This window comes from Nerophis lumbriciformis, linkage group LG01, assembly GCF_033978685.3.
Source record: "Nerophis lumbriciformis linkage group LG01, RoL_Nlum_v2.1, whole genome shotgun sequence".
NCBI classification, from domain to species: Eukaryota; Metazoa; Chordata; class Actinopteri; order Syngnathiformes; family Syngnathidae; genus Nerophis; species Nerophis lumbriciformis.
This window is the reverse complement of record NC_084548.2, coordinates 68,491,689-68,518,442: the sequence shown is the minus strand read 5'-3', so window position 1 is coordinate 68,518,442 and position 26,754 is coordinate 68,491,689. Positions and strand designations below refer to the sequence as shown.

General features: G+C 39.6%; 1 protein-coding gene across 1 annotated transcript in view; it reads left to right on the top strand.

Annotated features, from left to right (window-relative positions):
- Window positions 1-26,754, top strand: part of LOC133572222 (uncharacterized) — a 54,599-nt gene that overhangs the window by 6,537 nt on the left and 21,308 nt on the right. Inside the window, exons 2-5 of the mRNA XM_061925038.2 lie at window positions 8,345-8,512; window positions 8,585-8,740; window positions 19,201-19,302; window positions 19,378-19,513. Coding sequence (XP_061781022.1) covers window positions 8,345-8,512; window positions 8,585-8,740; window positions 19,201-19,302; window positions 19,378-19,513 — 562 coding nt within the window. The remainder of the gene's footprint in view (window positions 1-8,344; window positions 8,513-8,584; window positions 8,741-19,200; window positions 19,303-19,377; window positions 19,514-26,754) is intronic.

The following is a 26,754-nucleotide window of genomic DNA, read 5'->3' as shown; positions in this document are numbered from 1 at the left end:
GTAAATCACTACGAATGGGGCCTTTTTGAAGAATTTGGCGTTAAAGGGGTGATGGACAAACAAAACACATTTTAAGATATTCGACACTCTACCACCATCTGGCGGCCAAAATGGAGAGTGATGCCCTTTGCAGTAGGTCACGTTTCATGTGTCAGGTAAACGACTACGAATGGGGCCTTTTTGAAGAATTCGGCGTCAAAGGGGTGATGGACACTCTAAACACATTTTAAGTTATTCGACATTCTACCGCCATCTGGCAGCCAAAGTGGATAGTGCTGCCCCTTGCAATTTGTCACGTTTCATGTGTCAGGTAAACCACTACGAATGGGGCCTTTTGAATCCTCTTCCTATTGTAAAATATTCATAAGACTTATTGAACACATAATGTATGTGAAAATGTGTCATATATGCTTAAAAATAATTCATTAAAAAGGTAAAATCTGCATTTTTGTTTACAAGCTCTACCATAGAACTCTTAGGCCAAAGCACTACTGTACTGCACGTGTTAATAAAGCATGATAATACATTAGAAATAGGTCCAATTTGCACGGTTTTATATCATAGTTGCTATGTGTTTATGTGAGTTGGGATATGACATTTTTAATGGGGATCGACGTTGATGTCTTTTGTTTTCACGTTAGCATTTAAGCTAATTTTCATTCAAAACAATAGTTTTAATCGCGGCGTAGGAAGAGGTCCTCGGTCCTTTAAGTGTTCTCAACAGGAGTCTCCCGGGAGAATTTGGCGTCAAAGAGGTGATAGATACCCCTGCAATTTGTCACGTTTCATGTGTCAGGTAAACCACTACAAATGGGGCCTTTTTGAATCCCCTTCCTATTGTAAAATATAAATAAGACTTATTGAACACATCATTTACGTGAAAATATTTAATATATGTTTACAAAAAAATAATTTATAAAATAAATAAAATACGCATTTTGGTTTACAAGCTCCGCCATAGAACTCTTAGGCCAAAGCACTACTGTACTGTACATGTTAATGAAGCATGATAATACATTAGAAATAGGTCCAATTTGCACGGTTTATATCATAGTTGCTATGTGTTTATGTGAGTTGGCATATGACATTTTTAATGGGGAAAGACGTTAATGTCTCTTGTTTTCATGTTAGCATTTAAGCACATTTTCATTCAAAACAATAGTTTTAATCGCGGTGTCGGAAGAGGTCCTCGGTCCTTTAAGTGTTCTCAACAGGAGTCTCCCGGGAGAATTTGGCGTCAAAGAGGTGATAGATACCCCTGCAATTTGTCACGTTTCATGTGTCAGGTAAACCACTACGAATGGGGCCTTTTTGAAGAATTTGGCGTCAAAGGGGTGATGGACACTCAAAACACATTTTCAGATATTCGACACTCTACCGCCATCTGGCGGCCAAAGTGGATAGTGCTGCCCCTTGCAATTTGTCACGTTTCATGTGTCAGGTAAACCACTACGAATGGGGCCTTTTTGAAGAATTTGGCGTCAAAGAGGTGATAGACACTCAAAACACATTTTCAGATATTCGACACTCTACCGCCATCTGGTGGCCAAAGTGTATAGTGCTTCCCCTTGCAATTTGTCACGTTTCATGTGTCAGGTAAACCACTATGAATGGGGCCTTTTTAAAGAATTTGGCGTCAAAGAGGTGATAGACACTCAAAACACATTTTAAGATATTCGATACTCTACCGCCATCTAGCGGCCAAAGTGGACAGTGCTGCCACTTGCAGTTTGTCACATTTCATGTGTCAGGTAAATCACTACGAATGGGGCCTTTTTGAATAATTTGGTGTTAAAGGGGTGATGGACAAACAAAACACATTGTAAGATATTCGACACTCTACCACCATCTGGCGGCCAAAATGGAGAGTGCTGCCCTTTGCAGTTTGTCACTTTTCATGTGTCAGGTAAACCACTACGAATGGGGCCTTTTTGAAGAATTTGGCGTCAAAGAGGTGATAGACACTCTAAACACATTTTAAGTTATTCGACACTCTACCGCCATCTGGCAGCCAAAGTGGATAGTGCTGCCCCTTTGCAATTTGTCACGTTTTATGTGTCAGGTAAACCACTACGAATGGGGCCTTTTGAATCCCCTTCCTATTGTAAAATATGAATAAGACCTATTGAACATACAATTTACGTGAAAATATGTAGTATATGCTTGAAAATAATTTATTAAAAAAATGTAATACGCACTTTGGTTTACAAGCTCCGCCATAGAACTCTTAGGCCAAAGCACTACTGTACTGTACGTGTTAATAAAGCATGATAATACATTAGAAATAGGTCCAGTTTGCACGGTTTTATATCATAGTTGCTATGTGTTTATGTGAGTTGGGATATGACATTTTTAATGGGGAAAGATGTTAATGACTCTTGTTTTCATGTTAGCATTTAAGCTCATTTTCATTCAAAACAATAGTTTTAATCGCGGTGTCGGAAGAGGTCCTCGGTCCTTTAAGTGTTCTCAACAGGAGTCTCCCGGGAGAATTTGGCGTCAAAGAGGTGATAGATACCCCTGCAATTTGTCACGTTTCATGTGTCAGGTAAACTACTACGAATGGGGCCTTTTTGAATCGACTTCCTATTGTAAAATATTAATAGGACTTATTGAACACATCATTTACGTGAAAATATTTAATATATGTTTACAAAAAAAATTATTTATAAAATAAGTAAAATACGCACTTTGGTTTACAAGCTCCGCCATAAAACTCTTAGGCCAAAGCACTACTGTACTGCACGTGTTAATAAAACATGATAATACATTAGAAATAGGTCCAGTTTGCACGGTTTTATATCATAGTTGCTATGTGTTTATGTGAGTTGGCATATGACATTTTTAATGGGGAAAGACGTTAATGTCTCTTGTTTTCACGTTAGCATTTAAGCTAATTTTCATTCAAAACAATAGTTTTAATCGCGGTGTAGGAAGAGGTCCTCGGTCCTTTAAGTGTTCTAAACAGGAGTCTCCTGGGAGAATTTGGCGTCAAAGAGGTGATAGATACCCCTGCAATTTGTCATGTTTCATGTGTCAGGTAAACCACTATAAATGGAGCCTTTTTGAAGATTTTGGCGTCAAAGAGGTGATAGAAACTCAAAACACATTTTAAGATATTCGACTTTCTACCCCCATCTGGCGGCCAATGTGGACAGTGCTGCCCTTGCAGTTTGTCACGTTTCATGTGTCAGGTAAACCACTACGAATGGGGCCTTTTTGAAGAATTTGGCGTCAAAGAGGTGATAGACACTCAAAACACATTTTAAGATATTCGACTTTCTACCCCCATCTGGCGGCCAATGTGGACAGTGCTGCCCCCGCAGTTTGGCACGTTTCATGTGTCAGGTAAACCACTACGAATGGGGCCTTTTTGAAGAATTTGGCGTCTAAGGGGTGATAGACACTCAAAACACATTTTCAGATATTCGACACTCTACCGCCATCTGGTGGCCAAAGTGTATAGTGCTTCCCCTTGCAATTTGTCACGTTTCATGTGTCAGGTAAACCACTATGAATGGGGCCTTTTTGAAGAATTTGGCGTCAAAGAGGTGATAGACACTCAAAACACATTTTAAGATATTCGATACTCTACCGCCATCTAGCGGCCAAAGTGGACAGTGCTGCCACTTGCAGTTTGTCACATTTCATGTGTCAGGTAAATCACTACGAATGGGGCCTTTTTGAAGAATTTGGCGTTAAAGGGGTGATGGACACTCAAAATACATTTTAAAATATTCGACTTTCTACCGCCATCTGGTGGCCCAAGTGTATAGTGTTGCCCCTGCAGTTTGTCATGTTTCATATGTCAGGCAAACCACTACAAATGGGGCCTTTTTGAAAAATTTGGCGTCAAAGGGGTGATAGACACCCAAAACACATTTTAAAGATATTCAACACTCTACCGCCATCTGGCGGCCAAAGTGGATAGTGCTGCCCCTTGCAATTTGTCACGTTTCATGTGTCAGGTAAACCACTACGAATGGGGCCTTTTTGATTCCCCTTCCTATTGTAAAATATTAATAAGACTTATTGAACACATAATGTACGTGAAAATATGTAGTATATGCTTGAAAATAATTTATAAAAAAAATGTAATACGCACTTTGGTTTACAAGCTCCGCCATAGAACTCTTAGGCCAAAGCACTACTGTACTGTACGTGTTAGTAAAGCATGATAATACATTAGAAATAGGTCCAGTTTGCACGGTTTTATATCATAGTTGCTATGTGTTTATTTTAGTTGGCATATGACATTTTTAATGGGGATCGACGTAAATGTCTTTTGTTTTCACGTTAGCATTTAAGCTAATTTTCATTCAAAACAATAGTTTTAATCGCGGCGTAGGAAGAGGTCCTCTGTCCTTTAGTATTCTCAACAGGAGTCTCCCAGAAGAATTTGGCGTCAAAGAGGTGATAGATACCCCTGCAATTTGTCACGTTTCATGTGTCAGGTAAACCACTACGAATGGGGCCTTTTTTAATCGACTTCCTATTGTAAAATATTAATAGGACTTATTGAACACATCATTTATGTGAAAATATTTAATATATGTTTACAAAAAAAATAATTTATAAAATAAGTAAAATACGCATTTTGGTTTACAAGCTCCGCCATAGAACTCTTAGGCCAAAGCACTACTGTAATGCATGTGTTAATAAAGCATGATAATACATTAGAAATAGGTCCAATTTGCACGGTTTTATATCATAGTTGCTATGTGTTTATGTGAGTTGGCATATGATATTTTTAATGGGGAACGACGTTAATGTCTCTTGTTTTCACGTTAGCATTTAAGCACATTTTCATTCAAAACAATAGTTTTAATCACGGTCTAGGAAGAGGTCCTCGGTCCTTTAAGTGTTCTCAACAGGAGTCTCCCGGAAGAATTTGGCCTAAAAGAGGTGATAGATACCTCATGCGTTCAGAGCCAGCAGAAGGAAAGCCCCAAGAGCAACGTAGAGCCGACCTGCAGGCTTCAGCATGGAACAAGGCGGGAGTTGTCCCCTGGAGCCTCAGACACCTCCTCGTCCTCGGAGAGAGAGACTTGCTCATTTCAGGGAGACTTATTGTCTTCGGAGAGACGAGCAAAGTGGGGTGGGGGGGAAGGGCCCCGCAGTAAAGTCAAACTGGCGATAGCGACGGACAGGAGCTGCACGGATTATTGCAATATCTTCCTGCAGGGGAGCGCCGCCACCCCACGGCACTAAGCAGAAGATTAAAATGGCTTATTCAATTATTGAAGTATCGCCCACTCGTCGCCTGCTGGACCGGTAGAACGTCCTCTGATTCTCACACCTCGCCGTCTTCAAGGCGGTTATCGTCTTGCATAATTTCCATAACGTATCGCAGAAGCTTTTTCCACAGGTTGACCCCGGAACAGACCGTGCTAGATCCTTCTGCTCGGACGAAGAACTATACTTTGATGGCCGAGCTTCGAATAAATGAGACCGGGCTTACGGGATCAAGACGTAATCCTTTCATTATTGTGCACTTAAGTGCGTTTTGTTTGATTGATGGGCTTCAGTGCGGCCCCCGAGAGGCCCGACGTTTCTGCAATCAATTTAAAACAAAAGAATTATCATGTAAATTAACGTATAAATTAGAGATGTCCGATAATGGCTTTTTTGCGGATATCCGATAATCCGATATTGTCCAACTCTTAATTACCGATTCCGATATCAACCGATGCCGATATATACAGTCGTGGAATTAACACATTATTATGCCTAATTTTGTTGCGATGCATTAAACAATGTAACAAGGTTTTCCAAAATAAATCAACCCAAGCACCCAGTCTGTGGAACGCTCTCCCTGACCACCTGAGGGTACCACAGACTGGAAAAAGGCTTAAAAACCCTTCTTTTTTAAAAAGCCTTTTTTTTTTTTTTAGATAGATGCATACTAGTTTTAGCTATTTTATTTTTATTTATTTTTTATTATCTTTTTATTTGTATTTTGTTTAAACAATGTAACAAGGTTTTCCAAAATGAATCAACTCAAGCGCCCAGTCTGTGGAAGGCTCTCCCTGACCACCTGAGGGCACCACAGACTGTGGATGCTTTTAAAAAAGGCTTAAAAACCCTTCTTTTTAAAAAAGCTTTTGTTTTAGATACATGCATACTACTTCTAGGTATTTTATTTGTATTATCTTTGTATTTGTATTTCATTTCTTCTAATACACTGTAGCACTTTGAGGTTGTTTACTCAATGTAAAGTGCTTTTTTACAAATAAAATCTATTATTATTATTATTATTATTAGCATGCCGACGTTTCTGCAATCAATTTAAAACAAAAGAATTATCATGTAAATTAACGTATAAATTAGAGATGTCCGATAATGGCTTTTTTGCAACTCTTAATTACCTATTCCGATGTCAACCGATGCCGATATATACAGTCGTGGAATTAACACATTATTATGCCTAATTTTGTTGCGATGCATTAAACAATGTAACAAGGTTTACCAAAATGAATCAACTCAAGCGCCCAGTCTGTGGAAGGCTCTCCCTGACCACCTGAGGGCACCACAGACTGTGGATGCTTTTAAAAAAGGCTTAAAACCCCTTTTTAAAAAAGCCTGTGTTTTAGATATATGCATACTACTTCTAGGTATTTTATTTTTTATTTATTTGTATTATCTTTGTATTTGTATTTTATTTCTTCTAATACACTGTAGCACTTTGAGGTTGTTTACTCAATGTAAAATGCTTTTTTACAAATAAAATCTATTATTATTATTATTATTATTAGCATGCCGACGTTTCTGCAATCAATTTAAAACAAAAGAATTATCATGTAAATTAACGTATAAATTAGAGATGTCCGATAATGGCTTTTTTGCAACTCTTAATTACCTATTCCGATGTCAATCGATGCCGATATATACAGTTGTGGAATTAACACATTATAATGCCTAATTTTGTTGCGATGCATTAAACAATGTAACAAGGTTTTCCAAAATAAATCAACCCAAGCGCCCAGTCTGTGGAAGGCTCTCCCTGACCACCTGAGGGCACCACAGACTGTGGATGCTTTTAAAAAAGGCTTAAAAACCATTCTTTTTAAAAAAGCCTTTTTTTTAGATATATGCATACTACTTTATTTATTTTTATTATCTTTTTATTTGTATTTTATTTCTTCTAATACACTGCAGCACTTTGAGGTTGTTTACTCAATGTAAAGTGCTTTTTTTTTTACAAATAAAATCTATTATTATTATTATTATTATTATTAAGTTATGGAAAAGAAAATGCCAACATGGCACTTCCATATTTATTATTGAAATCACAAAGTGCATTATTTTTTAGCATGCCTCAAAACAGCAGCTTGGAATTTTGGACATGTTCTCTCTCAGGGAGCGAGGGGTGTATATTGTAGCGTCCCGGAAAAGTTAGTGCTGCAAGGGGTTCTGGGTATTTGTCCTGTTGTGTTTATGTTGTGTTACGGTGCGGATGTTCTCCCGAAATGTGTTTGTCATGCTTGTTTGGTGTGGGTTGACAGTGTGGCGCATATTTGTAACGGTTTTAAAGTTGTTTATACGGCCATCCTCAGTGTGACCTGTATGGCTGTTGACCAAGTATGCATGGCATTCACTTGTGTGTGTGTGAAAAGCCGTAGATATCATGTGACTGGGCCGGCATGCAAAGGCAGTGCCTTTAAGGTGTATTGGCGCTCTGTACTTCTCCCTACGTCCGTGTACACAGCAGCGTTTTAAAAAGTCATACATTTTACTTTTTTGAAACCGATACCGATAATTTACGATATTACATTTTAAAGCAATTATCGGACATTTCTAATCGAGACTGTGACTAAGAGTGCCGCTCCATGCGTTCTCCTCATGAGCTAAATTGAACTCTGTCTCTGCATGATTCCTTGCTTCTTGTCTGATTAATAGATGTCATCGGTGTTTGAACCTGACAGCATTCCTCAACTTTCTCAGTCTTTTTTGCCACGTGTGCCAGCTTTTTTTGAAACATGTCGCAGGCATCAAATTCCAAATTAGCTAACATTTGCAAAAAAAATAACAAAGTTTCCCAGGTCGAACGTTAAGTATCTTGTCTTTGCAGTCTATTCAATTGAATATAAGGATTTTGCAAATCATTTTATTCTGCTTTTATTTACCATTTACACAACGTGACAACTTCACTGATTTTAGGTGTTGTAGTTCGAAGTGCAATAGCGACTGAAACGTGAACATTTCTACTGACACAGATGACAGCACTTGATATAAATGTTCTTTTCACTAGTTTCAAAGTAATCATTGAAGATCTGTGCTGCCTTGTCTGGCAGTCTAGTTTTCATGCTGTTGTCTTTAATGCAGTGTTCCTTTCGTACACTAGGGGGCGATTGCAGCAATTTCAGCTTGTTTATTTGGAACATCCCACAGGTGAACAGGCTAATTGGGAACAGGTGGGAGCCATGATTGGATATAAAATCAGCTTCCATGAAACACTCAGTCATTCACAAACAAGGACGGGGCGAGGGTCACCACTTTGTCAACAAATGCGGTATGTTTTAGCGCTTTCATGGTGTGTTTACTGACAGATATAAGTAAGAACTTTTACACTACTTTATATTAGAAATGGCAACAACGGAGGATGGATGTCCCATAACAAGAAGATAGAGAAAAAGAAGAAGCTTATCGACTACGGCGTCGTCACGGACTACAAAGGCGGAATCGCGCAAATTTTCAGGACTCATGCAGATCCCAAATACAGATCAGCAGGTACCAGAAGGTAAGAAAAGTTTCTTTTGCATAATATTGCAAAACAAAACGCCAGATAATATGTCTTACCTTTATACACACACCATAATAATACTCCTATTTTGAAGCACAGTACAATGTGGCTTCATAGCTTACCAAAGTCGTACTAAAACATTTTGATCGATTGTTGAGCGCCGTTTGTAATGTTCTATATTCCCAATGGAACATATCCAATGTTGGTGTTGTTTTCTTGAGTCATATTGCAGCCTACACTTATCTCTTATGTGTGACTGCCATCTACTGGTCACGCTTATCATTTCACCATGTACCAAATCAAATAGCTTCGAGGTCGGTAAGCACAACCAAAATTGTTCCATACATTGGGCGCACCCAGTTATAAGGGGCACTGTCAATTTTTGAGAAAATGAAAATATTTGAAGTGCGCCTTATAGTCCTACAAGTCATTTCTTATTATTATATTTTTTTTTATAAATTTGCAGAAATTCCCCCGACCCCCCAATAAATGTCAATATGGGGTACTGTGGGTAGAAAATGAAAGGATTTTAAGTGCGCCTTATAGTCCGAAAAATACGGTAGGTTTCTATTTTATTACAAACCCCGTTTCCATATGAGTTGGGAAATTGTGTTAGATGTAAATATAAACGGAATACAATGATTTGCAAATCATTTTCAACCCATATTTAGTTGAATGCACTACAAAGACAACATATTTGATGTTCAAACTCATAAACTTTTTTTTTTTTTTGTCTGCAAATAATAATTAACTTAGAATTTCATGGCTGCAACACGTGCCAAAGTAGTTGGGAAAGGGCATGTTCACCACTGTGTTACATGGCCTTTCCTTTTAACAACACTCAGTAAACATTTGGGAACTGAGGAGACAAATTTTTGAAGCTTCTCAGGTGGAATTCTTTCCCATTCTTGCTTGATGTACAGCTTAAGTTGTTCAACAGTCCGGGGGTCTCCATTGTGCTATTTTAGGCTTCATAATGCGCCACACATTTTCAATGGGAGACAGGTCTGGACTACAGGCAGGCCAGCCTAGTACCCACACTCTTTTACTATGAAGCCACGTTGATGTAACACGTGGCTTGGCATTGTCTTGCTGAAATAAGCAGGGGCGTCCATGGTAACGTTGCTTGGATGGCAACATATGTTGCTCCAAAACCTGTATGTACCTTTCAGCATTAATGGCGCCTTCACAGGTGTGTAAGTTACCCATGTCTTGGGCACTAATACACCCCCATACCATCACACATGCTGGCTTTTACACTTTGCGCCTATAACAATCCGGATGGTTCTTTTCCTCTTTGGTCCGGAGGACACGACGTCCACAGTTTCCAAAAACAATTTGAAATGTGGACTCGTTAGACCACAGAACACTTTTCCACTTTGTATCAGTCCATCTTAGATGAGCTCAGGCCCAGCGAAGCCGACAGCATTTCTGGGTGTTGTTGATAAACGGTTTTCGCCTTTCATAGGAGAGTTTTAACTTGCACTTACAGATGTAGCGACCAACTGTAGTTACTGACAGTGGTTTTCTGAAGTGTTCCTGACCCCATGTGGTGATATCCTTTACACACTGATGTCGCTTGTTGATGCAGTACAGCCTGAGGGATCGAAGGTCACGGGCTTAGCTGCTTACGTGCAGTGATTTCTCCAGATTCTCTGAACCCTTTGATGATATTACGGACCGTAGATGGTGAAATCCCTAAATTCCTTGCAATAGCTGGTTGAGAAAGGTGTTTCTTAAACTGTTCAACAATTTGCTCACGCATTTGTTGACAAAGTGGTGACCCTCGCCCCATCCTTGTTTGTGAATGACTGAGCATTTCATGGGATCTACTTTCATACCCAATCATGGCACCCACCTGTTCCCAATTAGCCTGTTCACCTGTGGGATGTTCCAAATAAGTGTTTTATGAGCATTCCTCAACTTTATCAGTATTTATTGCCACCTTTCCCAACTTCTTTGTCACGTGTTGCTGACATCAAATTCTAAAGTTAATGATTATTTGCAGAAAAAAAATGAATATGTTGTCTTTGTAGCATATTCAACTGAATATGGGTTGAAAAAGATTTGCAAATCATTGTATTCCGTTTATATTTACATCTAACACAATTTCCCAACTCATATGGAAACGGGGTTTGTAAATAATTGTAACGATCGCAATGGAAGCCATTGTATCGGAGTAAAAGTAGCGCTTTCTTTGTGACAAAAATACTCAAAAGTAAAAAGTATGTTGTATTAAAAGCTTTTATGAGTATGTCTGATTCACTGCAGATCAGTTGGAGAGTTGTGTCGCCTCCAGGTTTTGATTTCTGTTGAGCAGTGGGTGAGGGTGGAGTGTTTATGAGAGTTTATAGACTCGGTGGCAATGTGGAGCTGTATATCAACAGTGTGGCAATGAAACTCAAGTCCATCGGGGCAGATGATCTTTCCGGGGGGGGGGAGAATGTCGAAGACGAACAAGAGAGAGCCAAGCACAGAAGTCTTGTATCAAATGTTTTTGTTAGATCCATAAACACTGCGGCTGCATACTGTTTAGCATCCATTGCATCCGTAATGTCCTACTTTATTTTCGTTAGTGCTATTGATGTTGAAATGTTAGCTCTGTATCCATATTGGCTGTCTGCAAGCATTATATATTTTTTTAATGAATTTGGCTAGAGATGTCCGATAATATCGGTCTGCCGATAAATGCGTTAAAATGTAATATCGGAAATTATCGGTATCGTTTTTTTTATCGGTATCGTTTATTTATTTATTTATTTTTTACATGATTGTGCGTGCTGCTGGTCCACTAATAGTACTAACCTTTAACAGTTAATTTTACTCATTTTCATTAATTACTAGTTTCTATGTAACTGTTTTTATATTGTTTTACTTTCTTTTTTATTCAAGAAAATGTTTTTAATTTATACATCTTTTTTTTTTTTTTTATTAATTTCTTAAAAAAAAGGACCTTATCTTCACCATACCTGGTTGTCCAAAAATAGGCATAATAATGTGTTAATTCCACGACTGTATATATCGGTATCGGTTGATATCGACATCGGCTGATATTGGTATCGGTAATTAAAGAGTTGGACAATATCGGAATATCGGCAAAAAGCCATTATCGGACATCCCTAAATTTTACTCATTTTCATTCATTACTAGTTTCTATGTAACTGTTTTTATATTGTTTTACTTTCTTTTTTATTCAAGAAAATGTTTTTAATTTATATATCTTATTTTATAAAAAAATTTTAAAAGTACCTTATCTTCACCATACCTGGTTGTCCAAATTAGGCATAATAATGTGTTAATTCCACGACTGTATATATCGGTATCGGTTGATATCGACATCGGCTGATATTGGTATCGGTAATTAAAGAGTTGGACAATATCGGATATCGGCAAAAAGCCATTATGGGACATCCCTAAATTTTACTCATTTTCATTAATTACTAGTTTCTATGTAACTGTTTTTATATTGTTTTACTTTCTTTTTTATTCAAGAAAATGTTTTTAATTTATTTATCTTATTTTATTGTATTTTTTTTCTTTCAAAAAAGGACCTTATCTTCACCACACCTGGTTGTCCAAAAATAGGCATAATAATGTGTTAATTCCACGACTGTATATATCGGTATCGGTTGATATTGGTATCGGTAATTAAAGAGTTGGACAATATCGGGATATCGGCAAAAAGCCATTATCGGACATCCCTAAATTTTACTCATTTTCATTCATTACTAGTTTATATGTAACTGTTTTTATATTGTTTTACTTTCTTTTTTTATTCAAGAAAATGTTTTTAATTTATTTATCTTATTTTATTGTATTTTTTTCTTTTCAAAAAAGTACCTTATCTTCACCATACCTGGTTGTCCAAAAATAGGCATAATAATGTGTTAATTCCACGACTGTATATATCGGTATCGGTTGATATTGGTATCGGTAATTAAAGAGTTGGACAATATCGGATATCGGGAAAAAGCCATTATCGGACATCCCTAAATTTTACTCATTTTCATTAATTACTAGTTTATATGTAACTGTTTTTATATTGTTTTACTTTCTTTTTTATTCAAGAAAATGTTTTTAATTTATTTATCTTATTTTATTTTATGTTTTTTTTTTTTTTAAAGTACCTTATCTTCACCATACCTGGTTGTCCAAATTAGGCATAATAATGTGTTAATTCCACGACTGTATATATCGTTTGATATCAGTATCGGTAATTAAAGAGTTGGACAATATCGGAATATCGGATATCGGCAAAAAGCCATTATCGGACATCCCTAAATTTGGCCTAAAGTCTATATTGCATTATACAAAACCCAAAACCAGTGAAGTTGGCACGTTGTGTAAATGGTAAACAAAAAGAGAACACAATGATTTGCAAAACTTATATTCAATTGAATAGACTGCAAAGACAAGATATTTAATGTTAGGGGTGAGGGAAAAAATGTATTCGAATTCGAATCACGATTCTCGCGTTGTGCGATTCAGAATCGATTCTCATTTAAAAAAAATTTTTTTTTTTTTTTTATCATTTTTTTTTTTTCCCTTTTATTTTTATTTTTTTAAATTAATTAATCCAACAAAACAATACACAGCAATACCGTAACAATGCAATCCAATTCCAAAACCAAACCAGACCCAGCAACACTCAGAACTGCAATAAACAGAGCAATTGAGAGGAGACACAAACACGACAAAAGTAGTGAAACAAAAATGAATATTATCAACAACAGTATCAATATTGGTTACAATTTCAACATAGCAGTGATTGAAAATCACCTCATTGACATTATCATTAGACAGTGGCTTACACTTGCATCGCATCTCATAAGCTTGACAACACACTGTGTCCAATATTTTCACAAAGATAAAATAAGTCATATTTTTGGTTCATTTAATAGTTAAAACAAATGTACATTATTGCAATCAGTTGATAAAACATTGTCCTTTACAATTATAAAAGCTTTTTACAAAAATCTACTACTCTGCTTGCATGTCAGCAGACTGGGGTAGATCCTATGTATTGAATGAATAGAGAATCCTTTTGAATCGGGAAAATATCGTTTTTGAATCGAGAATCGCGTTGAATCAAAAAAAAAATAAGATTTTGAATCGAATCGTAACCCCAAGAATCGATATTGAATCGAATCGTGGGACACCCAAAGATTCGCAGCCCTATTTAATGTTCACACTGAGAAACTTTTTTTTTTTTTTTTTTTTTGCAAATAATCATTAACTTAGAATTTAATGGCAGCAACACATTGCAAAAAAATTTGGCACAGGGGCATTTTTACCACTGTGTTACATGGCCTTTCCTTTTAACAACCCTCAGTAAACGTTTGGGAACTGTGTATTGCAGCTCCCTGGTGTTGAAATGTTTCAAATCGGTCGAGAAATGTTGAAGGAGCAACATGTTGAATTGAGAAGTGGTGTTACGGAATTTCTGGAATTTCGGGGAAAACCGGGAATTGTTTCACTTCAAAAAACAACTTTGTTTTTTTTTGTCCTAATTAAGAGCAACGTTTTGACGGTTGAACGGTTGAAGTAGGTTGGAAAAGGTGGGAGTAGTCGCCAGAAAAAAAGGGTGAGAGTAGGGCTTTGGAAAACCAGGAATTGTTGAAAATCCTGGAATTTTTCTGAACTTGGAAAATCGTTAGTTTGAATTTCCAGGATGGTGGAATGTGTTGAAGGTGGAATAGTATGAATGGGTCGAAAAATTTAGAAATGGTGGAAGTTTGAAAAATGACCAATTTATTTTAAATGGGACAAATGTCCCGGAAAACCCGGGAAATCTGGGAATTTTTGGAGTTTGTCAAAGAAAAAACCCGCGATTCCCGAATAGGCTGAACAGTTTGAATTTGGAACAGTGTGAATCGGATGAAAAATGTGGAAGGTCGAGTGTGCCGAAATCAGGAGAAGAAGAAGAAATAGATGAATTTTGGTGTAGTAATTGTGTAAAAATTATTGATCTAATCACTGTTGTATTAACCATTTACTGCATACTTGCCAACCTTGAGACCTCCGATTTCGGGAGGTGGGGGGTGGGGGCGTGGTCGGGGGTGGGGCGGGGGGCGTGGTTGGGGGCGTGGTTAAGATATATATATATATATATATATATATATATAAAAAATACTTGATTTTCAGTGAATTCTAGCTATATATATATATTTATTTTTTTTATTTTATTTTTTTTTATTACATATATATATATATATATATATATATATAAATAAAAGAAATACTTGAATTTCAGTGTTTATGTATTTACACATATACACACACATAACACTCATCTACTCATTGTTGAGTTAAGGGTTGAATTGTCCATCCTTGTCTGAATTAGGATCAGAAGTTCCTATATAAACATTGCGCACTCACGTCGCCTTTTTGTATTGAGTACTGCAGCTGTGCACTGGATTCATTCACAAATACAAACTACAACTCACAAACACTTTAGAATTAGGCTCCACCATCAGAATGTGTACTTAAACTTATAAAGATCACATGGATATTATTCAGTGAGTTGATTCACCAAAACTAACCTGTTATACAGGAGGAAAAAGCACACAGGACGTTTCAATTGTTCACAGACTGGTCGCTCTCATCAGAATGACAAGACACTTCCGGTCTGCAGGTGATAGCATTCAATTGGGAAGAAACGCCCTACTGCCCCCTACTGACCAATGTCAATACTGATAAATGTGTAATGACAGCTCCAAAAACGAATTCAAACCACAAAATAAAATAAATAAATCAACACAAAAATGTGACACATTATGGGTGGGTCACATATGCATGTACAGTAGATGGCAGTATTGTCCTGTTTAAAAGTGTCACAACATTGCTGTTTACGGCAGACGAACTGCTTTACGGTAGACGAAAACTTGACTGCTGTTGTTGTGTGTTGTTACCGCGCTGGGAGGACGTTAATGAAACTGCCTAACAATAAACCCACATAAGAAACCAAGAACTCGCCCTAGATCATTAGCTGTTTATATTGTGGGAAAGCGGACGTGTGAACAGGCTGTCAACACGTCACTCAGGTCCGCATGGAGCTGGAGGGGGCGTGGCCTCCAGCTCCGCCTGAATTTCGGGAGATTTTCGGGAGAAAATTTGTCCCGGGAGGTTTTCGGGAGAGGCGCTGAATTTCGGGAGTCTCCCGGAAAATCCGGGAGTGTTGGCAAGTATGATTTACTGATACTATATTTGGTTTTGTTACTCTCAATATTTATATCGATCCACCAAGCCTTGTTTACATTTATGAGCTCTAGCTTAGCTTAGCGGTTAGCTATGCTTTTTTGTATTCTTCTTCGCTATGTAGTGTAGCATATTTAGCTGTTCCTTGGCCTCGAGATAATAATACTTATTAGTAATTAGGATTAGTGATTAGTATTAGTGATTTAGAAGCTGCACTGCGGAGGGATAATTGTCGCTAGCTAAAATGTGTCATCAACATGCATTATTGGGTATGACAACAGTATTAAAAGCTCTATTGTCGGTCAAATGGAAACGATAAAAAAGGTTATTGAAGAGAATTCAGAAACTTAAATTTATATCCGCAACATATAATTTCAAGCAGGCAAATTGCCAGATTAAGTGAAAATAGCAAAAATCGTACCAAATAATAAGGCTGGAGACAAACACCAATTTAGAAACAACAGACCTGTTTCTCTACTTGCACAATTTTCCACAATTATTAAAAAACTGTTTAACAACAGATTGGACAAATTCATAAATGAAATTTAAACTCTTACAGACAACCAATACGGATACAGAGCCAACATCTCAACATTGATGGCATTAATCAAAAATAACGGAAGAAATTACCAATGCAATAATGTATTACCGCAGTGTTTTTTAACAAAAGCATGTGCTACAATCAATCACAATATATTAATAAACAAATTAGAACGATATGGCATCAGAGAGCTGGTCTTGAACTGGGTAAGAAGCTACTTAACCAACAGGAAGCAATTCGTGAAGATAGGAGAACTGTTATGTTTGGCAGGGGGAGTTGACGGCACAGAACCACAAGGGGGAGGTATAGCTCTATTTACTATATGTATGTACAAAAACAAACAATAATCTAAATTAATTAATGGTGTGTGAAGCGACTGGGATGAGAATCAGCACCTCCAAGTCCGAGTCCATGGTTCTCGCCCGGAAAAGGGTGGAGTGCCATCTCCGGGCAGGGTCCCAAGTGGAGGAGTTCAAGTACCTCGGAGTCTTGTTCACGAGTGAGGGAAGAGTGGATCAAGAGATCGACAGGCGGATCGGTGCGGCGTATTTAGTAATGCAAACACTGTATCGATCCGTTGTGGTGAAGAAGGAGCTGAGCCGGAAGGCAAAGCTCTCAATTTACCGGTCGATCTACGTTCCCATCCTCACCAATGGTCATGAGCTTTGGGTCATGACCGAAAGGACAAGATCACGGGTACAAGCGGCCGAAATGAGTTTCCTCCGCCGGGTGGCGGGGCTCTCCCTTTAGAATAGGGTGAGAAGCTCTGTCATCCGGGAGGAGCTCAAAGTAAAGCCACTGCTCCTCCACATCGAGAGGAGCCAGTTGGTTCAGGCATCTGGTCAGGATGCCACCCGAACGCCTCCCTCGGGAGGTGTTTAGGGCAAGTCCGACCGGTAGGAGGCCACGGGGAAGACCCAGGACACGTTAAATGATAAATGGGTTGTACTTGTATAGCGCTTTTCTACCTTTAAGGTACTCAAAGCGCTTTGACACTACTTCCACATTTACCCATTCACACACACATTCACACACTGATGGAGGGAGCTGCCATGCAAGGCGCTAACCAGCACCCATCAGGAGCAAGGGTGAAGTGTCTTGCTCAGGACACAACGGACATGACGAGGTTGGTACTAGGTGGGGATTGAACCAGGGACCCTCGGGTTGCGCACGGCCACTCTCCCACTGCGCCACGCCGTCCCTTCCCACGTTGGGAAGACTATGTCTCCCGGCTGGCCTGAGAACGCCTCAGGATCCCCCGGGAAGAGCTGGAAGAAGTGGCTGGTGAGAGGGAAGTCTGGGCTTCCCTGCTTAGGCTGCTGCCCCCGCGACCCGACTTCGGATAAGTGGAAGAAGATGGATGGATGGATGGTGTGTGACAAAACCCAAGGGGTGTATGGTGTGAGACTAAGTGTGGAATGATCAGCTGTTGAGCATTACCCTAATTGTTGAGTGAGGAAGCAGAGAAGTCCAAAGGCGCGAGGCAGAAAAAGGTCCATGAGACAGGCAGGTTGTCGGGGAATAGAGCGAGGCGTCAACAGGTCCGTGTACAGAGCAGGGGTCGAGGATCGAGGGAGGCAGTCCAAAGTCCAGAGTAGAATCGAGGCATACAGCTCGACGACGGAAGACACAGGAAGCCCAAAGGAGAGATCAGCATGCGGGAGGGAAGCCAGAATGTTACTACGCAACATAAGATTACGTTCTGGCCCGGAACACAGGTCTGCATTGGCTTAAGAAGCCCAGCCAAGTGCGCAGGTTGCATATTGAATGCAGCCGCGGGGCTCCATGGGGAATGCGTAGCGGCCTGCGCTTGCGCCGTAACAACAACAAACATCTACAGAGTGAAAATATTTTGTGACGTACCTCAGGGATCAATACCGGGACCAACATTGTTCAATGTTCCCCACATCTGCGGTCCCCTCCAAGGTTTCTCATTGTCATCCCATTGGGTTGAGTTTTTTCCTTGCCCCTGATGTGGGATCTGAGACGATGATGTCGTCGTGGCTTGTGCAGCCCTTTGAGACATTCGTGGTTTAGGGCTATACAAATAAACTTTGATCGATTGAAAACTTTTGGCGAATCAAAATTTAAGAAATTGTACCGGAAAGTTCATTACTTTGAAGTCGAGCAATAAAAACGCAATAAACGGGGACGGAAATTTGACTCGGCAAATGTAAACAAAACAAAACAAAAGCGATAATCGACTAAAAAAAAACAAGTAAACCGGAGTTTTGACCCGGAGAAGACAGGGTCGGTAAAAAAAAAAAAAAAATCCACGCACCGGGGATGCGCGGACTTCCAGAAATGTCCGTCCTTTCTGGTTTCAATGCGTAAAAAGACAAAAAGTGGGATATTTTGGTTTTCTCCTCACATAGAAAATCTTGTTTAAAGATTCTGCAACGTCTCAAGGACACTTAATTTACGAATTGCAAGTTAAATAATGTGTTTTCAAAATAAAATATATATTTCTATCCTAAAAGTCCTGCAAGTTTCTAGGTATACGAATCTTAATTAAGGGTGTCTTATCAAGTTAAAAAAAATGCAGCAAGTTAATTTCACTCGTTTCTAGTATTTCTTTCCTAAAATCTTGTCTTTTTGGTGTTTTATATTGACAGCTCTTTTTTGTGTAGATTAATAGACACTATATTGCCAAAAGTATTTGGCCACCTGCCTTGACTCACATATGAACTTGAAGTGCCATCCCATTCCTAACCCATAGGGTTCAATATGATGTCGGTCCACCTTTTGCAGCTATTACATCATCAACTCTTCTGGGAAGGCTGTCCACAAGGTTGCAGAGTGGAATTTCAAAAGCGCATTGGTGAGGTCACACACTGATGTTTTGTCGAGAAGGCCTCCGTTCTAATTCATCCCGGTTGTGTTCTATCGGGTTCAGGTCAGGACTCTGTGCAGGCCAGTCAAGTTCATCCACACCAGACTCTGTCATCCATGTCTTTATAGACTTTGCTTTATGCACTGGTGCACAGTCACGTTGGAAGAGGAAGGGGACCAATCCAAACTGTTCCCGCAAGGTTGGTATCCTGGAGCATTCAAAATTCCTTCCACTCCAACTAAGGGGCAAAAAAACAACCCCACACCATAATTCCTCCTCCACCAAATTTCACACTCGGCACAATGACTGGATTAGTTGCACAGGTGGTATCCTAAGACAGTTCCACGCTGGAAATCACTGAGAGCGGCCCATTCTTTCACAAGGGTTTGTAGAAATAGAGTCCATGCCTAAGTGCTTGATTTTATACACCTCATTAGGACACCTGTTTCTTATCATTTGGATGGGTGGCCAAACACTTTTGGCAATATAGTGTACTTTATCAATATTCAAAAGGAATTCACATTTACAAACCCCGTTTCCATATGAGTTGGGAAATTGTGTTAGATGTAAATATAAACGGAATACAATGATTTGCAAAACCTTTTCAACCCATATTCAGTTGAATATGCTACAAAGACAACATATTTGATGTTCAAACTCATAAACTTTATTTTTTTTTTGCAAAAAATAATTAACTTAGGATTTCATGGCTGCAACACGTGCCAAAGTAGTTGGGAAAGGGCATGTTCACCACTGTGTTACATGGCCTTTCCTTTTAACAACATTCAGTAAATGTTTGGGAACTGAGGAGACACATTTTTGAAGCTTCTCAGGTGGAATTCTTTCCCATTCTTGCTTGATGTACAGCTTAAGTTGTTCAACAGTCCGGGGGTCTCCGTTGTGGTATTTTAGGCTTCACATTTTCAATGGGAGACAGGTCTGGACTACAGGCAGGCCAGTCTAGTACCCGCACTCTTTTACTATGAAGCCACGTTGATGTAGCACGTGGCTTGGCATTGTCTTGCTGAAATAAGCAGGGGCGTCCATGGTAACGTTGCTTGGATGGCAACATATGTTGCTCCAAAACCTGTATGTACCTTTCAGTATTAATGGTGCCTTCACAGATGTGTAAGTTACCCATGTCTTGGGCACTAATACACCCCCATACCATCACATATGCTGGCTTTTCAACTTTGCGCCTATAAGAATCTGGATGGTTCTTTTCCTCTTTGGTCCACAGTTTCCAAAAACAATTTGAAATGTGGACTCGTCAGACCACAGAACACTTTTCCACTTTGTATCAGTCCATCTTAGATGAGCTCAGGCCCAGCGAAGCCGACGGCGTTTCTGGGTGTTGTTGATAAATGGTTTTCGCCTTGCATAGGAGAGTTTTAACTCTCGCTTACAGATGTAGCGACCCACTGTAGTTACTGACAGTGGGTTTCTGAAGTGTTCCTGAGCCCATGTGGTGATATCCTTTACACACTGATGTCGCTTGTTGATGCAGTACAGCCTGAGGGATCGAAGGTCACGGGCTTAGCTGCTTACGTGCAGTGATTTCTCCAGATTCTCTGAACCCTTTGATGATATTACGGACCATAGATGGTTAAATTCCTTGCAATAGCTGGTTGAAAAAGGTTTTTCTTAAACTGTTCAACAATTTGCTCACGCATTTGTTGACAAAAGTGGTGACCCTCGCCCCATCCTTGTTTGTGAATGACTGAGCATTTCATGGAATCTACTTTTATACCCAATCATGGCACCCACCTGTTCCCAATTTGCCTGTTCACCTGTGGGATGTTCCAAATAAGTGTTTGATGAGCATTCCTCAACTTTATCAGTATTTTTTGCCACCTTTCCCAACTTCTTTGTCACGTGTTGCTGGCATCAAATTCTAAAGTTAATGATTATTTGCCAAAAAAAAAATGTTTATCAGTTTGAACATCAAATATGTTGTCTTTGTAGCATATTCAACTGAATATGGGTTGAAAATGATTTGCAAATCATTGTATTCCGTTTATATTTACATCTAACACAATTTCCCAACTCATATGGAAACGGGGTTTGTATGTTGTCATAATGACAAGTGTTGAAATATTGGTACTGAACCAGCTATCCATATGAGCCCTTTTTTAGTATGCGGTGGCAACTGTATTGTAAAAACCATGTCCAGAAATAGCCCAACAAGGTTGTCGCATTTTGGAGACTTAATTGACAACGGAACTTGAAATAATTGGATTTGGAGTCCAGCGGGAACGCTTGAAAGGGCCCTCAAACAGCTGAGCTCCTTTGTCTGCGAACTGAATGCATTGACGAGTTTATGGAGGAAAAAAAAAAAAAAAAAAAAAGAAAGAAGAGAAATGATTCATGCTTTTGTGCTCCTTATGACTGAAAAAAGCACTTTGTCACTTCACACTGTCACACACACACACACACCCCCAGACTGTGGCGGGCGAACAGTTGGCGGCGTCTCGCTTTGGGGGCCTCATGCTCATTTGAGGATGAGACGCCGCAGTGCTGTTAATAACACGGCCAGTCCCGATCGATCCCGCGCTCAGTAGAACCAATATACCCTGACAAGGAGACTCGGATTGTTTGCTGCTCTCTGGAGACGATCCGAGGCGACTCAATGTGGTCAAATTGCAGCACATTTCTGCTTCAGTTACATATTTGCGAAACCCGGCGTAACATGTTCAGTTTCAAGAGCCCAAAGGCTCAGGGGCCGGACATCCAAATTTCCCCCACAGGTTGTGTTCCTTGCAGACTGCGTTTACTTAATTGCAAAGTACGTCGGCTCTCACACTGCACTGTCAATAAATAGACAGATAGTTAACCGCATGACGAAACAGAAGCTCCAGAATCTTTATTTAGGATTGCTGTTCCTTCTTTTGAATGACTTTCCCTCAGTCTTGTTTCTTGACACTTCGTCCTTCATTTGGGTTGGTGAGACTGAAAATATACACACAAAGTAAACACTACGCAAGTGTAATTGTGTATTTTGCATAAATAAAGTAGTTTTTGTGTTGATACATTCACACAAGAAAATACTACACACCACAAGACTCATCACAATTAAAAGTTCAAGTTAAAGTACCAATGATTGTCACACACACACTAGATGTGGCGAAATTATTCTCTGCATTTGACCAATCACCCTTGATCACCCCCCGGGAGGTGAAGGGAGCAGCGAGCAGCAGCGGTGGCCGCGCCCGGGAATATTTTTTGGTGATTTAACCCCCAATTCCAACCCTTGATGCTGAGTGCCAAGCAGGGAGGTAATGGCTCCCATTTCTTATAGTCTTTGGTATGACTCGGCCGGGGTTTGAACTCACGACCTACCCATCTCAGGGCGGACACTCTAACCACTAGGCCACTGAGTAGATTAAACCTAAGGTTTAGCATTATCGTCCTCGACTGGCCAAATTTACCGCTACATGTACAAACCCCGTTTCCATATGAGTTGGGAAATTGTGTTAAATGTAAATATAAACGGAATACGATGATCTGCAAATAATTTTCAACCCACATTCAGTTGAATATGCTACAAAGAGCTTGAATCCCTCGGGCGGTATTGCATCAAAAAGCGACATCAGTTTGCAAAGGATATCACCACATGGGCTCAGGAACACTTCAGAAAACCACTCTCAGTAACTAAAGTTTGTTGCTACATCTGTAAGTGCAAGTTCAAACTCAACCATGCAAAGCGAAAGCCATTTATCAACAACACCCGGAAACGCCGCCGGCTTCACTGGGCCCGAGCTCATCTAAGATGGAGTGATACAAAGTGGAAAAGTGTTCTGTGGTCTAAGGAGTCCACATTTCAAATTGTTTTTGGAAACTGTGGACGTCGTGTCGTCCGGAACAAAGAGGAAAAGAACCATCCGGATTGTTATAGGCGCAACGTTGAAAAGCCAGCATGTGTGATGATATGGGGGTGTATTAGTTACACATCAGTGTGTAAAGGATATCACCACATGGGCTAAAGAACACTTCAGAGAACCACTCTCAGTAACTAAAGTTTGTTGCTACATCTGTAAGTGCAAGTTCAAACTCAACCATGCAAAGCGAAAGCCATTTATCAACAACACCCGGAAACGCTGCCGGCCGGCTTCACTGGGCCCGAGCTCATCTAAGATGGACTGATGCAAAGTGGAAAAGTGTTCTGTGGTCTGACGAGTCCACATTTCAAATTGTTTTTGGAAACTGTGGACATCGTGTCGTCCGGAACAAAGAGGAAAAGAACCATCCGGATTGTTATAGGCGCAACGTTGAAAAGCCAGCATGTGTGATGATATGGGGGTGTATTAGTGCCCAAAGCATGTGTAACGTACACATCTGTGAAGGCACCATTAATGCTGAAACAGGTTTTTGGGCATCCGAGCATCGTCATCATGGACGCCCCTGCTTATTTCAGCAAGGCAATGCCAAGCCACGTGTTACAACAGCGTGGCTTCATAGTAAAAGAGTGCGGGTACTAGACTGGCCTGCCTGTAGTCCAGACCTGTCTCCCATTGAAAATGTGTGGCGCATTATGAAGCCTAAAATAGCACAACGGAGACCCCCGGACTGTTGAACAACTTTAGCTGTACATCAAGCAAGAATGGGAAAGAATTCCACCTGAGAAGCTTGAAAAGTGTGTCTCCTCTGTTCCCAAATATTTACTGAGTGTTGTTAAAAGGGGAAAAAAAATAGGTTTCTCAGTTCCAACATTAAATATCTTGTCTTTGCAGTCTATTCAATTGAATAAAAGTTTAAAAGGATTTTCAAATCATTGTATTCTGTTTTTTATTTACCATTTACACAACGTGACAACTTCCCTGGTATTGGGTTTTGTAGACAAATAGTTTACTGCATGAAGAAACAGAAGCTCCAGAAGCCTTGTTGAGGATTGTGTTTTTTTTTTTTTCTTTTGTCTTCTTTCTTGACACTTCTTCCATCATTTAGGTTTGTGAGACTAAAAATATAAACAAAGTAAACATGGCACAACTATAACGTATACGGGTAATGAAACCAGATAACAGTCGGTATGCTAACATAGTGCAACATACAAACTTTGCTACAGTAAAAGTTAAGGCAGATTTGCAGGGATTTTGTCTCATGCCCTGTTATCGGGGGGCAACACAATCAATAGAAAATAACAAATGAAATGCTAACATGCTAACGGTAACAATTGCACAGTAGGTGTGCTACCAGCAATCAAACAAACATAGTATATCAAAAGGCTAATAAAGCAAAAATGCTAACATACCAACAGGTGGAATGCTAACATACGGCAATACAAATCCTGAGTAATGAAAACATTTATAGGCACACCTCATCTCTTCTAGTCAGTTACTTTTTAAAACTTTGATTGGCACTGAAAAAAAATGCTAACATGCTAACAGTTTATATACACACATGTAGCAGGATAGCAGCTTGTGTACAAAAAATAGCTGAAACAGGCCCAGCAGGATATTAGGCCATCTCCCGTTGCCCGGTTCCATTGTAAAAACACGGGCAAGATGCTAACAGTTGGTATGTAAACAAAGATGGCAGCTTGATTACAGAACGCACTTAAGCAGGCCTCAAAGTGGTAAAACAATAGCATCTTAGGCAAATACTATTTCCAAAAGGCTTCTTGAAATAAAAATGCTAACATACCAACAGGTCGGACGCTAACATATTGCAATACAACTCTTGACTCCTGTGTAATGACAACATTTTTAGGTGCACAAATGAGGTTAATATGTTTTCTGTCTTGCCTCTGGTGAGGGCGGTCGCATTTTTTTCCGCTCCCTTCTGCTCCCTGCTTGCTCTCTTTGTTTTGTCTTGTCTGAACTTTTTTGAAGCCTCTTTCTTTGCGCTGTCCTCCAAATTTAAACATCAGACATGGAAATGATCAGCTGGACTCTCGACCAACGTTCCCTCGAAGGTGCGCGCCTGTACAATTGCGCACTGCTCAAGCGTCCTCTGCGCACGGCAAATCTATGCCACGCACAAAATCAAATAAAATTAAAGCTGCAAGCAGCGATGGACGGGACCGACTTTGAGGGCTCATAAAATCCAAACCGGAGCAGTAATTAAAACTCTTTCATCAACTTTTAATCAGGAGGGTTCAATCTCTCTCCTGTGCGAATTTGAAGCCGACACGACAAACGCGCTCAGAGAAGATCATGTTTGAAAAAAGGTGACTGTTTTTACACTTTTGTTTTGAAGGGGGAATTGCAAACTTCCTGTTGATTTTTGCTGGGGGTTGGCATATGAAATATAGGTCTAAGTGAGACCTACATAGAGGTTTTTGTTTCATGTCTCTACGACATTCCTACTGGGAGTTACAGGCAGTTTTGTCTGTGTTTTCTTCCTAGGGCGCGCTAGAGCGCAATTTTGAGTTCTGGGGTTTGGTTTTTTTGATTACATCGCAATTTTTGCTAGTCCTGGTGTGTGTGTCCAATTTGGTGAGTTTTGAAGCATGTTAAGGGGGTCAATTTACAGCTCAAAGAGGCGGCGGTATAATAATAAAACGCTAGAAATACAATAAGGTCCTCTGTCCCAAAGGGACTTGGTCCCTAAAAATAAGCGCATAACAAAATTCGACACGACAGGGAAAACAGTTTTCGTCATCATTGTTCAAATATTGTAACGTCTGTCGAGACGCTTTCAGGACATGAATTCCATCCATCACTTTACTGAGCAAAACTCTTTATTGTCGGCCATAAACACATCACCAAAACATTAGTAAAAAAAATGATATCTAGCAAAAGTGGTCATTTTCTGCAGTACAAACCAGACTAAAAGCAACTTTGTTATATCAACAGCAGCCGCTCGCTCTTTCTCACTTGCGCCAACACATGCACATATGGCACTTAGCCAGTGATGCGTTTACAGCCACACAAAAAGTCGGACAACTCCAACACCACACATAAAGTGTCATTCCAGGTCGTTACACTATGATTTACCAATCAAATGTGTGCTTATTCTAGTGTCATTTATTAGGAATCTTAATTTATAAATATTAATCATGAAATGCTGTTAGTATATTAAATAAATACTAATAAAAATATATTTTTTACAAACAGGAAGTTGCAGGAATGTACACATGATCCCCTGCTTACATCTCATTGTGCAACATGTGAATGTTTTAATGGGAATTAAATGCAATGTCTGAAAGGGGTACAAACTATTTCCAAAGCAGGACCTCCACCCAGACAAACAATACAAGTACACAGTTCATGAAAAACAATATTTGTTGTTATTGTCATTGTAAGTGGGCCTAAACACTTATATTAGAAATGGAAATGACTGCTGTCATTTGATTATAATAATAAGAGAATGTTGTCTGTCTATCTGTGTTGGCCCTGCGATGAGGTGGGGACATGTCCAGGGTGTACACCGCCTTCCGCCGAAATGCAGATGAGATAGGCTCCAGCATCCCCCGCGACCCCGAAAGGGACAAGCGGTAGA